Below are 13,613 nucleotides of genomic sequence, written 5' to 3'. Positions count from 1 at the left end.
AATATAATCTCAAGTTCGTTGCAGCATACACCCCACGGCACTCTATAAATGAGATAGAACTGTCCCTCCGGGTGCCATATATATATTTCATTTCAATCTTTTCTATCACCAGAACCAACTCTCACAATAAAGGTAAATTATCCATTCCTATCTTCTAGAAGTAAATAATTACCTTGTCATAGCCAGTCGCTAGCAATTCCTCGAAGTAAATAGCATGGGAAGCAGAAAAATTCATTCAAACTCTTGACATTCACATTAATGCTACCAATATGTTCGAACCAAATAATGAGATCACAATTCCTACACTATTCATATAGTTTTCACTCAATTGTAATGAAACTGAAACCAAGTGGAGTTAATAAATAAAAAGCTTTGTATAGTTATCTCAATGAACGATTCGTGCAAGATATCCAATCACATATATATACATCTCAGATGGCAGATAAACGCTTTCTATGAATTGTCTTAGCTTTTCAGCTTTGCTAAACTCATCTTATATTTAATTGCCTCTGCTCCGTATGGCTGAAACAATGCCTCCACTCAGTTTACAGTTTTTTGCTTCACCAAATGACACACTGACTACCTCTATCCTTGCTGGATTAATAGTGACCATTTGCCACCAGCCATCATCGGAATGTGGTCGGTCGTCTAGTGTACAACACTTTAGGGAATCGTGTACCTTACGCCATGGACTGAAACGGACCAAATCGTCCTGCATGTGAACGATACTGTTTATTATTTTATTATGCCCGAGCGCTTCCTGCGATGATGTGGCCAATGTGACACTACAGGACCATAACTGGTGGTTGCCCGTATCCTCATCTTCATCGGTGCTTAAGCTAAACGCAACGTACGCATGCAGCCTGTGTTGTACATGGCCCTTGCATAGTAAGTTACCTTGTTGTAGTGTAACCCCACTTTTTCTGGAGCCGATCGTTTTGCACTCGCCTCATATGGTCTGTCTTTCGTTTACACCGAGAAACTGCGGCTAAATAACACATCTTCTCATTTCCCTTCGGCATTTCAGCTCCGGAAGTAAAGGTGACTGTGTCAGAAACTACATTAATCCACACCGTTTGCAGTATAATCCCTAACAGCATACGGTCAGAAAGTGGGTGCATTCCACCACACTCCTTCCCGCAGCTATCATCGTACACTTTTAATTGCTATTTAAAATCTAATTATTAGCCTAACTTACTTCATGTAGCACTATAAGATCAACATTTATACCCTATTAAACCCCCTCAAACTTATACACACATTATACATACATGTAAGATTCATGTGTTAAATATCATTATCTTTAGCATGTAGTATCAAATTAAATAAAAGATTATACACAATACCCTAAACTTATTTGCAAAACAAGGAAAATGTCTTTTTTCTACAAAGTATGTAATATGCAACTATTTATCGATTATTATCGGTTAGATTATTTGATTTTTCGATAAGCGACTCACAAGGACAGTTTGGAAATTCCTTGTTGATTTCAAATGTTGACAGCAACCTTCATTACCCTTGCAGAATCGCCTTCTACTCCAATCGGTTGCAGAATCGAAACACACTACTTCCGGTGCATGGTACATGATAGACGAGTTCCATTTCTCATCGGACATGGCATCGCCAATCAAACCAGTCAGCATGCTATTGCAAGTGGTAATTTGAACTTCTGATACGTTTTCTGAAACATGCTTTTTGAGGAAAGTAGTGCACCGAAAGGACGACACGTTTACGTTAGTTAAATAGCGCCGGACAGTATCACTACACACGTTTCAGTAGGAACATTGCGTGTAGAATAGACGCACCACCAGCCACACTCACGATACATAGCCGTTCAGAAGGCTGGCGATTGCAATTTCCGGCAAGCCAATCGTTCACATTTGGTGATAAACCGTTCAAACCATTTCCAATATTCGAATTTTTTAATTTAGATACTCTTACGCTGGTCTCGTGGTACAGTAGTCATACGGCTTAACAACATGCCCGTCATGGATTTAAGCCCCGAATGGACCGTGCTCCCATAAGTAGGACTGCTATGATAATCAAGAAGAATAAAATACACTTACAGTAGTTGAACGCCTTTTTATTATCTCTAAAAGCTGAAGTAGATATCATATTGATTCTTCATGAATGTATGTGAAACAATGTTCCATGATGATTAATGGAGGCTCCCAGTACTTGAATAAATATTACATGGAGGTGCCTGGTACTTCACATTAACTATTCCTCTGTCGAGTGACCTTTTTCTTTGTGTTAGGTATAACTCATTCTAAATAATAGCGTTTAATATATTTATTTTTGCTTTTTACGTATTAGCTAACACGATAATAAATATATAATTTTATACAGAGATCTACATCCAGTGGAAAAGACACAGAGAGAGAGAGAGAGAGAGAGAGAGAGAGAGAGAGAGAGAGAATCGGCATTGTTATCGACAAGAGAGTGTTCGATCGTAAGCCAACATAACCGTTATTTTAAAAGGTCAAGCAGAAGATATTTGTCATGAAACCCTTCGTTTGAATTAACCATTAAATACTGATATAGATATGAACGTGTCAATTAACGTATTTCACTTTTAATATGTATACATATATGAACATAAATAAATATCTCGTTCTTCTTATTTTGGCACAACAACCGTTGTCGGTCAAGGCCTACCTTGTACCCAGTAGTGAAGTGAGCTTTGGCTTTCTTTGACTTATTGTTACCATAGCAGGATAGTCAGTCCTACGTAAGGGGGCACGGTCTATTCGGGACTTGAACCCATGACGGGCATGTTGTTACGTCGTACGAATTGACAACTGTACCACCAGACCGGCCCTATAAATAAATAAATAAATATATATTGTGATAAATAAAATCAATTTATCTGAAAATCCATTTTGTATTAAGATATGATATATGTAAAATAGAAGGCACCATTCAATCCACAGAGCACGAGTAAGAGCGCCCTATTGGCAGGGCAATATCTCGCCTTCAAGAACAAGTAGATCTAAAGAAGCGAAGAAACATCCGTATCAAAGCTCTCATTTGCCTGTGCAAAAATCAAAATCTAGGAAATGCTCAATGTTAACCGATCTTGATTTCAGATCTGCTTCCAAAAAATGTTTCCTGAACATTTATATTGCTCTTTATACGAAATTTGCTTGTTTAAGATTTATTTTTGGAACAAATAGATTTGCTCGTTATGCAAAAAAAACTCGTTATAAGGGGTACTCGTTAGGATGGGTTCCACTCTAAGCATTTACACATTTTTCTTAGAAATCCAAAGTTTGTGCCAATGTTTCGAAAATGTTTCTTGGGTAAAAGTTTATACCTGGAGTTTCCAAGCTTTTCAGTTCGTAGTTCCTCATTGTTTCGCAAATAATGTTGTTGTGGGCCATTTTGACGAAAAATTTAGTTGAAACGTAAACGTAAAAATCTTGTAAAGTTAAATTTAGTTCTTCGTCAGTCTCCGACCCGATCGGACGCATCTAATCGTTATCTGCGATCACTGATAAAGAACACACACACACACTAGTAAAACAGACAACTACAACAACAAAATAGCTAAGGCGTTCAAAAGGCTAGCTCGGCCCATAGCCATGTGCTGCAGCAAAAAAGGATCAGCACCGAGGGACGCCGTGCCTTCGTGCTCATACATCACGATACCAAACGTTACCACAAGTAACGATTACGACATTCTTAGCGAAGATGAAGAAGCTCCATCGATAATTGCCGCATCGGCAACGGCAAAACAACAGAAATCAAAAATACCACCGATCACAGTCACCGGCACACAAGTAGGAGATGTGCACAAAAAAATCACCTCCGTTGGTGTAGTGAACTACACAACTAACTGCACATATAAAGGTATAGTGGTTAACACTACCACATATAAAGACTTTAAGCTTGTAGTGGACGTGTTGAAGCGCCACATCAATTCTTTCTACACGCATCAACTACCGGAAGAAAAAACAACGATATATATTATATATCGATATATGTTAAATATTTAAAAAAAATTCTACAAAGTTTAGCTTACCATGTTTGCCGCATTTTTTATTCGAAGTACCCTAAGTAGTAAATGGTATGTGATCGTCACCACTGTGGTAACCACGATAGATCCTAACAAGGAATAACCTTCGGTGTACAACAGGTTGACGACCACTGGTCCATTAGGGACAGTCGTAATGATGATTACCAATAAAAGAGAAAGAAATAGGGAAAATTGGAAAAATAATATCAGTAAAAGAGCTTTTTATTGGCCAAGTAAATATCACTTTTATTTTACTATACACATCATACACTCATTCAATATACCATCGTTACGTATATCTAACGAATATTACTATTGTTTTTGACACTGTTGTTTTTCATATTGCTATTGTTTTTGTCATTGTTATTATCTGCACTATTGCCTGCCGGCGTAGATTCATTTACCAAAGGCACACCAAAGATTTTTTCCCACATGTGGCAGATGGTACTAACGGTGCTTTCTTTCGCGGTTGTTGTAGCAAAATCGAGTCGCCACGTTTCATACTTGTCCTCTTGTTCGTCCATATAGTTCAACCGGCATGACAACTCGTTCACATCCTCCAGCTCGACAATGTTCGTCATCAGTTGAGAATATTTGGGTTCAACCGGATATGCCGAGCTTTCATTGAGCCATCTAATATCTGGTGTTAGCATCAAATTGCTTTCCGTTACCACCAGCGTTGACAACTGCACACTCTCCAATTCATCGTTCAATAGCACATCACAAAAATTTATTATCATCACCATTTTAACCGGCTCACCCTTTGCCGCTTTCTTCAACTTTCCATTCAAAATTTCCGATGGTTGATAATCCACAGTACAATATTGCGGTAGTGGGTTTTCTGTGCAAAAAAAGATCAACAATGGTTTTTAAAATGCTAAATAACATTACTAGCTATTTGTCACTATTACTCACCATTGAAAAATAACATTAATTTATCCGTTCGCAAAATATCCTGTAGTATAACGTGTACTCCACCAATCGCGCTTATAATGAATTTTATTCCTATCTTCCACGGCAGTGATTGAGCTATTCCTACGCGATCGATGGTCCCGGACAGGTGTTTCTTCAGCCAAGTGGAGGGATCGTCGCTGTGGAAAAGAATTAAACAAACATAAAGCACATGCAATTTACAAACTTTACAGCAACGCGCGTTTACTTTTCAGCAGCCACTTTCTTCATTATGTAGAACTTCGTAGTAGACATGATGAATAATCCATCGAAACCAGATGGCCACTCTTCCACGCGATTATCGTCAAATATTACACAAGACACCAGCCATTTCAATGATTCTTGAGCATCTTCGAACAAATTCTGATACAGGTATAGCTTCAAGCGATGATCGACGTTCGCGAAATCGTTGTAACTGTATCGAATCGGCTCGTAAAATTTTTTCAGCAAACTTTCATCCGATTTTCCTTTTGGATTCTTTGCCATCAGCATATTGGTGGACTGAAACAATCCTCCCAGCACACTGGTGAGCACAGAACTATCCGCCTTGGATGCTGTATTTGCAGTCATACTTTCATTTTGTTCTTTGCGTTCTTCTCCAGCCACATCATGCGATGCGTTTTGTTCTACCGGTACGATCGCTGATCCTTTGGCAGTATGTTTCAGAGCCGATCCTTCCGTCGATACTCCTTGGATGGATTCGTATGCGGTGCAAACACTATCTGTGACGGAGCCGGAGCTCGAGCTTTCGGTCAAATTAACATTTGTAAGAAACGCTTTTTTATGTGAATGTGTCGTATGGTGCTTTGCAGCACTAGAACTTGCTACTGCTAACGCATGATCCTTGGCACTTTCTTGAACCGAGCTTTCCAGAGTGTGTTTCAGCGTTTCATCTATACCGTCATTCAATTCACTTTGTTTAGTGACACTCAGATCTTCCTGTTGCAAATTTACACTCAGCAGTGGATCTTGTTTGACGGAATCCACACTACTGTCGTTAATAGTTTCGAGACCAGAACTTCGCCGCTCTTCCGAGGCCTTTCGGCTGGGATGATAACTGTAAATTGCAAAACTCATTTAGAAAACCATTACGATGAAACATGTTGATGATTTTGTATTACCCTCGGTCAAGAACCTCAATACTGCTTTGGCTGGGATTACTCAACACTTCTATGTCGCTCTCGTTACCCAGTAAATCGGTATCGCGGTCTCGTTCTGAGTTTGTACTTCCGGCAACACTCTGATTCGAATCACAGGAGCTTCCCGGCTGGGATATTCGCGAAACAGACGAAGAATCATTAAAAGATTCGCCGGATTCTAAACAGAAAAAGACACGGTCAAATAGATAAAGGTTATTCACAACTCCTTACAGGTCTGAGTATTACCTAACTAGTAGAATGATACGATTATTCGATCTGTTCAATTGTTTGGCAAATCTACATCTACATAGTTCATTAAAAATTTGTCTATTGTCTTTACATACTGTTACCCAACTGTACTAGATCAATGTATTAGAATACCATCGATATTGTGTATATTTAGTTCCGCAGACAAAAGTAATGCAATAAAAAAGTTTAGATATTAGGTATTTTTGTATAAAATATTTAAAATATTAGGATGAATTATTCAAATGTTGTTTTTTATGCATGATTTGTAACTATGATACGACAAATGAATCAAAAATAATCTTCATCAATTTTTAGCATATTACAGTAACAATAATCAAATTCCAGAGCCACTGCAAATCGTTCAATAGTGAAATGATATTATTTATGAATGGTGTGCTTACTTTGGTCATTTTTCACCGGCGATTTCCATACTTCCGGGTGCACTAAATTTGCATACACAAGCACAAGCATCGCATACCATGTGCAGTATGTATTATTGAACAGCACATAACAATGGTGTTATTGTTGTTAATTTCAACCAAGTTCCGTATGTTTTAGTGTTGAAAGTTGTTGATCAAGTCGTGCGATTAAAAAATAAAAACAATACAAATCATACATTAGATACCTTTCTTCACCTCGATTGCTAATTTGTACATTAACAATAATTAATGCATCTCAAATCAAAAACAATGTTAAAAGATCCAGAGTTAAACTTAATTTAAGGGAAATAAAATGTAACTTATCAAGTTCATACTTAACCTATTATTTTCAACATCAAAGGTAACCAAATACTAATAAATATTGTTCACAATTATAAATCCATACATACCTAAGCTATTTTTAGATGAACTGTTATGAATCATATCAGGATCCATGATATGTGTACCAGAAGGACCTGGTACAGTATTTGAAACGTCACCATTAGACCCTAGCGTTTGTTTCACTGATGTTTTGCTGTTATCACCAGTGCCCAATACGGCAGGAACTGTTTCCTTCTCTAGCTGCGTCTCTTTTATTTCAATGCAATAACCACCGAAACATTCCGGGCATTGCAAATCTATAACACAGTAAAAAAAATTAGTAAATCTATGACAAAGATATAAACTCACATCGATAGCATACCATCAAACAGGCGTTTAGTATTGACTTCTCGCGAGAACTTGGCATTGCATACTACGCATTTGTACAAGCGCTGATTCATTTCAGATAGTGGTCTTTGAGACAGCATATCACGCAATCGATTCTCTAATAATTGGCAATCGTGCGCATCCATCTGATAAACACGTTCCCTTTTGTCGCGCTTCATCGTATCAAATGTCAAAGTTATCCGCGACGAAGTGGATCTTTCGCACGCTTCTAATGTTTTGATACCCCAGCGAGTTTTAGTTCTACAAAAAAATAGTAAGAAAAAACAAGTATTTAACGAACAATACAACATCAATTGAGTACAGTCACATCTATGCTCCGGTTTGTCTCGCTTACTTTCCAACGACGTCCTTCTCTTTGATGCTTTTATCAGAAACAACGATTGAAAAATCCGAACCATTGTCACGTGAAGATACCTGGTATAGTACTTCATTGTCTTCAACTTCAGACTCTAGGACAATAAAAAACATATTATAAGCTACAAAATACAATCACAAAAATGTGAATTCCTTATGTTTCTTACCTTCATCTGCCTCCTCTTGATTTCTATAAATATCGGTCAAATTCAACGATCCTTTTGTGCTGATTGTTTCCTGATCCACTGATTCGTATTTTGTATCACCGATGTTACTAGATACGCTTTTATATTCAGAGCTAGTAGTTCTACTTTCTGACATGAAATCCTTTCCCACGGGCGATTCTCTTAAGGGTTGCATTTGCACCATGCTTCGTTCGTCTCCAATCGGCGTGCTGGTGCGTTGAACATCCTCAACGTGTTGATTTTCTATATGCACTTCAGCCGTATGTGCTATTGGAGTTGTCTGTTGCTTGTTGGATGTTATATTCGTTCGTTGATAATGTACAACACTCTCATACTCCTTGTCCAGTCCGGGATCATACCCGATAACGTTTTTCACCATGTGACCAGCTTGACTTTGAAGCCATTCGCTTCCGTATTGGTTTCGAAGCTCTTCCAGCGTTTTCTTCGTCTCCAAATGTTCACGGCTACTCTCTAAAAATGTGTAAAAAAAATCGATGTCACACGCATGTTCAGACAAACCAACGAGATCGCTCGACTTATATCAATACAATAACTAACCTATCATCAAAGAGTTTATCGCTTTACTAGCATCTACCGAATATTTTCTTGTCGTTGTATCCTCATTATCGCTTTCCGATATAACAGCTCGCCGAACTCGCAGTTTCTTTTGACTAACAACGGACTCGTTCATTTGATCTAATTCAAGGATATGTTTAATTATAAAGCATTCTGATTTGCATTTGTTTTGTTTTTTTGTTAATATCTTACCTTTCTCATCATAAGCGCTCTTATAACTGCCCCCTGGAGGGTCATAGTCTCCGTCGAGGGCTATGGTAGTAGCGTTAGACGCTGGTGTATTGCGACCGCTCAGATTCAAAGTAGAGCCCGCTATTGCATTCGGAACCAATATTGCTTTGTAGCTATCGTAATTACCGGTGAGCGTTTTTTCATACCGTGAGAGTGGTTCGTTATCTAGTACAAATTTTGTCTCCGAAGTAGCTTTGTTTAGATATCGTGCTGTAGCGTGTCGGTGCTTCGGATGACAGGCAAGAGGATTGTCCAGCAGATTGACGCTACGTAGAGCGACCAGCGTACTCAATGGTAATAATGTTCCGTGATCTACGATGAAGTTTCCAGACAGGTCTAGCTCATTCAAACAACACGATAAGCAAGCCAATCCTTCAAGATCCTCCAGAAAGTTGTTCGATAGTAGTAAAACTTTCATCTTACGCATTGCATCAACGTGGAAGGTAGGGATTTTGTTGAGTCGATTGTAGCTAACATTGAGCACCCGCAAGTTTGGAAGACTTCGTAACGCGGACACATTGACAAGCTGATTGTGACTCAAGTTTAACTCCTCGAGCCACGGCGTATACTCCATCGAACCATCTAAATAATCAAGCATGTTGTATGAAATGTTTAGGCTTTTGAGCGAGCGCCACGACTTTCCATCTGCCACCTTGTCGCCGCCGCAACCGAACAGCACATCTGTTACGTCGGAGATGCTTCTCATGCAGGTTAAATCGTGTAGCTGGTCCCTTAGGTAGAGCAATCCAACGATTTGATTGATGGGAATTTTTTGCACTTCGAGTGTGCGTAGGCTACGAAACTTGCTAATGTCTACGGCAAATTCGTACGGGTCGTCGTTGACGAATTGGTTAAGGCTTAGTATGACCGTTTTCTGAACGAAATCATAAACGAACTGCAAATCACGAAACACGTCCGATTTGGCATTGTTTGGTTTCACTACTTGAAAACTTTGGGGCGGGAGCATCTCATTTTTGTCCACTATCAAGCTAAATGAGTCATTCAACGCCCGCAGCAGCGATCCTGCGAAGAGAATGTGAAATGAAAAGGAAAATTACAAAAAAAAACACATAAACACTCATTCCACAATGATCAATCAGTCGATCTTCTTATCAATCTGATTCAAATCGTTCGCTCAGCCCTGCCTACCTGATAGAGTTAGTTTGAACTGAGAGTTTAACACTTTATCACCGCTTTCCTTTAAAAGCTTTGCCAGCGCCGTGATTTGCGTAGGATCCATTTTTGACTTCTGATCTCGGACCCTCCTGAAGTTGTTCATTCATAGACGTAGTACGGTAGTTTAACTTTGTTGCGGTATGATTCATTCACCACATCAATATGTTTTATATGACTCCTATGTGCACGAATTAATACGCAAACTATTGAAGAGAAGAGAGTTTTGTAGATGAATCATGCATTATGGCTTTTATATAATTCATATGTATGTTATTGCTACTACCAAAGTAATTTTCTCAAGATGAAACAAATTATATGCCTAGCAATTGCTATACAAATACTGTAGAAGAAAACTGCGCCTTCAATTGACGAACAGAAACCAAAACTCACTCTCTGAATATTTTCACTTCGCAAATTCAACCTTCGATCGTGTTGTAAAACAAAGAACGCCACTAAGTGCAACACACACAACAGTAATACAAACAACGAACGCTATTTCACACACTAATGTAGTCTCGTGTTCTACAGATTCGTCCTAGCACAGCAAAAAGTCGAAGACAAATGTGCAAGGACTAGTAGTAATTAGATGTTTATGCTACATTAAAAATAGACAACGAGAGAAAATATGGACGATGATTCCAAAACAAAACTACACACACACACATACACATTCGTTTCACGATTGCGGTCAGCTGTCGCTTTGGATGGAAACCTCCGTGTCAAATGATTCCGCAAGGTTTGACGTTAGCGACGAAAGATGGCCGACTCTGACGTTTGTCGTCAAGCAACAACAGCAAAACCGGCTATGTGTAGTTTCATCAGGGCAATTGTTTCTCTAGGTTAAGGCTTGGCTGGAAAAAAACACAGTTGTTAGCTTCTTTGTTTAGTTCAGTGGGAAAGCGACATGAAAATGAAGCTCTCTGGTGTATTATTTATTGTAAGTGGCAAATATTCCACCCCCCAAGGGAAAGTGTTTACTTCCGATAAAAGCTGACGCCTACGATATCGCTGTCCACGGTTGCCAAAGCTCATCAAATTATTGCTATCTTTTTCAGATTGCCGCTCTTGGCATTGCTTCAGCCTACGCGAAAACGCAAAAAAGTCCCGTTATCGACAATATAACGGACATGAAAGAGCTGAAGAAACTGTTTCGCACAAAAACAAATGTTCTGATACTGTTCGTGGCAGGAATGAAGGACAACAATGCACTGCTGGCGTCCTTCAGAGATGCAGCGCATGCTGTAAAAGGCCAGGGCACAATGGTGCTGCTCGATTGCAACAATTCTGAGGTGAAGAAAATTTGCAAAAAGCTCAAGGCCACGCCAGCACCCTTTGCGCTGAAGCATTTCAAAGACGGCGACTTCCATAAGGATTACGATCGGCAGCTAACGACAACCAGCATGGTTAATTTTATGCGCGATCCAACCGGAGATCTGCCTTGGGAGGAGGATCCGATCGGTGCCGACGTGGTGCACGTTCCCGATGCCGTGGTATGTTTGCTACCGTTTCGTGCAGCTCAAGCATTTCGGTTAAACCTATTTTCCTTTTTGTTCAAGACTTTGGGTAAATTTTTGAAAAAAGAAGTGAAGCCAACACTGGTGATGTTTTACGCTCCGTGGTGTGGTTTCTGTAAGACGCTCAAGCCCGAATTTTCTGCTGCTGCAACGGAACTGAAAGGACGATATGTGCTGGCCGCAATTGACGTTAATCGACCCGAAAACTCGATCATTCGCAAGCAGTACAACATTACCGGGTTTCCAACATTACTATATTACGAGTAAATATGCTCACGAGCGTAAATGGAAGGCAGAATTCGATCAATTGCTATCCTTACTTTCCTTTCAGGAACGGTCGGATGAAGTACACTTTCGAGGGAGAAAATAACAAAGCAGGAATTGTGGCATTTATGAAAAATCCGGCCGCCCCACCACCGACCAAGCCAAAGGAAGCGGATTGGGCATCAGAAAGCTCGTCCGAAATTGTACATCTGACGGCGGGAAGCTTTGAACCTGCCCTGAAGGACGAAAAATCGGTACTAGTAATGTTTTACGCACCGTGGTGTGGTCACTGCAAAAAGATGAAACCTGAGTACGAAAAAGCGGCCGAAATTATGAAAGCCAAAAACATTCCCGGAGTTCTTGCAGCGCTCGATGCAACAAAGGAAGCATCCGTAGGCCAACAGTATGGCGTGAAAGGCTATCCGACGGTCAAGTATTTTAGCAATGGTGAATTTAAATTCGATGTGAATGTTCGAGAGGCGGATAAGATCGTAAAGTTTATGGAGGTACGGCTCTCTTCTTGCTTTCGAATTTGAATGTTTTTACATTTTTCCCATGAGCCTTTGTCTTGTTTCAGAATCCAACAGAGCCGCCACCTCCTCCTGCGCCAGAAACGCCATGGGAAGACGAACCGTCGGAGGTGGTACATTTGAATGAGGAAACGTTTAAACCATTCCTGAAAAAAAAGAAGCACGTACTAGTGATGTTTTATGCGCCATGTACGTATGAAAAGGTATCGGTGGGTTAAAACAAACGAAATCTAATATTGCCCTCTCTCTCTCTTTTCTATCTCGCAAACAAACAGGGTGCGGGCATTGTAAGCGAGCGAAGCCAGAATTCGCACGAGCGGCCGAACATTTCAAAGAGGATCCAAAAACGGAGCTGGCAGCGGTCGACTGTACCCGTCACAGTGCCGTTTGTTCATCTTACGAAGTACGCGGGTATCCTACAATTAAGTATTTCAGCTACCTAAAAACCGTACGCGACTACAATGGTGGCCGGACGGAGACTGATTTTATTGCCTACCTGAAGGATCCCAACGCAACACCCCTGAAGACTGACAAAGTAGCCGAGCCGTTTGGAGATTTTCCCGGTTCTGATAAGATACTTATTTTAACTGACGCCAACTTCGAAGAGGTGTCCAAACGGGAACCGAATCTGCTAGTTATGTTCTACGCTCCGTGGTGTGGCCATTGCAAGCACATGAAGCCCGACTTTGCCAAGGTAGCTCAGCTTTTGGCAACCGAGAAAGTATCGGCCAAGGTAGCTGCCCTCGATTGCACGGTGCATATGAAAACGGCCGAAAAGTTCCAAATACGGGGCTATCCGACGCTTAAGCTCTTCGCCAACGGGCAATTCCGGCGAAACTACGAAGGCAAACGCACTGCGCAAGATATGCTTCAGTTCCTGCGGACTGATGGCGCAGTGGCCAAGGATGAGCTGTAAAATGAATGCTTCTTTCTATTATCTCGGTACTCTTTATGCCACTTTGAACGATCAAATTTTCTTTACTCACGTCCAGGTAGCAGCGCCAAAGCGCTAGACGCCATTGTGTGCATGTACTCACTCAGTTTTGTCTATTATTGAATGATGGGCAACATATGTCTACCTCTTATCGTAAAACTCTCAATGTCCTCTGTTTACTAGATGTAAATATTATGTCGTCTTTGTGTCACGTATAGCGGAATTCGTCCGTATTGCTGTACAACCGTTACTTTGTAAACAAAATAAAGACTAACTTCATCACTTTCTATACAGAATTGTTCTCTCTTGGTTGAAAGAAACCAATCCTGGGTACTGGTGGCGAA

At 40.2% G+C, this 13,613-nt stretch overlaps 2 protein-coding genes across 4 annotated transcripts; one reads left to right on the top strand and one right to left on the bottom strand.

Annotated features, from left to right (window-relative positions):
• Nucleotides 1–4,219: 4,219 nt before the first annotated feature.
• Nucleotides 4,220–10,688, bottom strand: LOC120900446. 3 transcript variants are annotated; one of them, XM_040307440.1, is made up of 13 exons: nucleotides 10,311–10,688; nucleotides 10,001–10,230; nucleotides 8,813–9,874; nucleotides 8,603–8,740; nucleotides 8,027–8,515; nucleotides 7,840–7,954; nucleotides 7,480–7,745; nucleotides 7,187–7,414; nucleotides 6,759–6,800; nucleotides 6,091–6,286; nucleotides 5,178–6,026; nucleotides 4,934–5,109; nucleotides 4,220–4,859 (listed from the first exon to the last, which is right to left on the bottom strand). In XM_040307440.1, exons 2-13 carry the CDS (start codon nucleotides 10,128–10,130, stop codon nucleotides 4,318–4,320), a joined length of 4,233 nt encoding a protein of 1,410 aa, XP_040163374.1. In that variant the 5' UTR covers nucleotides 10,131–10,230; nucleotides 10,311–10,688; the 3' UTR covers nucleotides 4,220–4,317. The 3 variants fall into 3 exon arrangements, with proteins under 3 accessions (XP_040163374.1, XP_040163373.1, XP_040163375.1); XM_040307439.1 differs by having other exon boundaries at nucleotides 10,418–10,688; XM_040307441.1 differs by lacking the exon at nucleotides 6,759–6,800 and having other exon boundaries at nucleotides 10,418–10,688.
• Nucleotides 10,689–10,775: 87 nt separating this feature from the next.
• LOC120900447 (protein disulfide-isomerase A5) lies at nucleotides 10,776–13,558 on the top strand. Its single transcript, XM_040307443.1, has 6 exons — nucleotides 10,776–10,964; nucleotides 11,083–11,517; nucleotides 11,584–11,804; nucleotides 11,873–12,311; nucleotides 12,383–12,524; nucleotides 12,611–13,558. The coding sequence occupies exons 1-6, from the start codon at nucleotides 10,932–10,934 to the stop codon at nucleotides 13,249–13,251; spliced, it is 1,911 nt and encodes a 636-aa protein (XP_040163377.1). The 5' UTR covers nucleotides 10,776–10,931; the 3' UTR covers nucleotides 13,252–13,558.
• The last annotated feature ends 55 nt before the right edge of the window (nucleotides 13,559–13,613 follow it).

The sequence above is a fragment of the Anopheles arabiensis genome, chromosome 3 (genome assembly GCF_016920715.1).
Source record: "Anopheles arabiensis isolate DONGOLA chromosome 3, AaraD3, whole genome shotgun sequence".
NCBI classification, from domain to species: domain Eukaryota; kingdom Metazoa; phylum Arthropoda; class Insecta; order Diptera; family Culicidae; genus Anopheles; species Anopheles arabiensis.
Note: the sequence above shows the minus strand (reverse complement) of the source record. Positions and strands in the feature narration are given on the sequence as shown.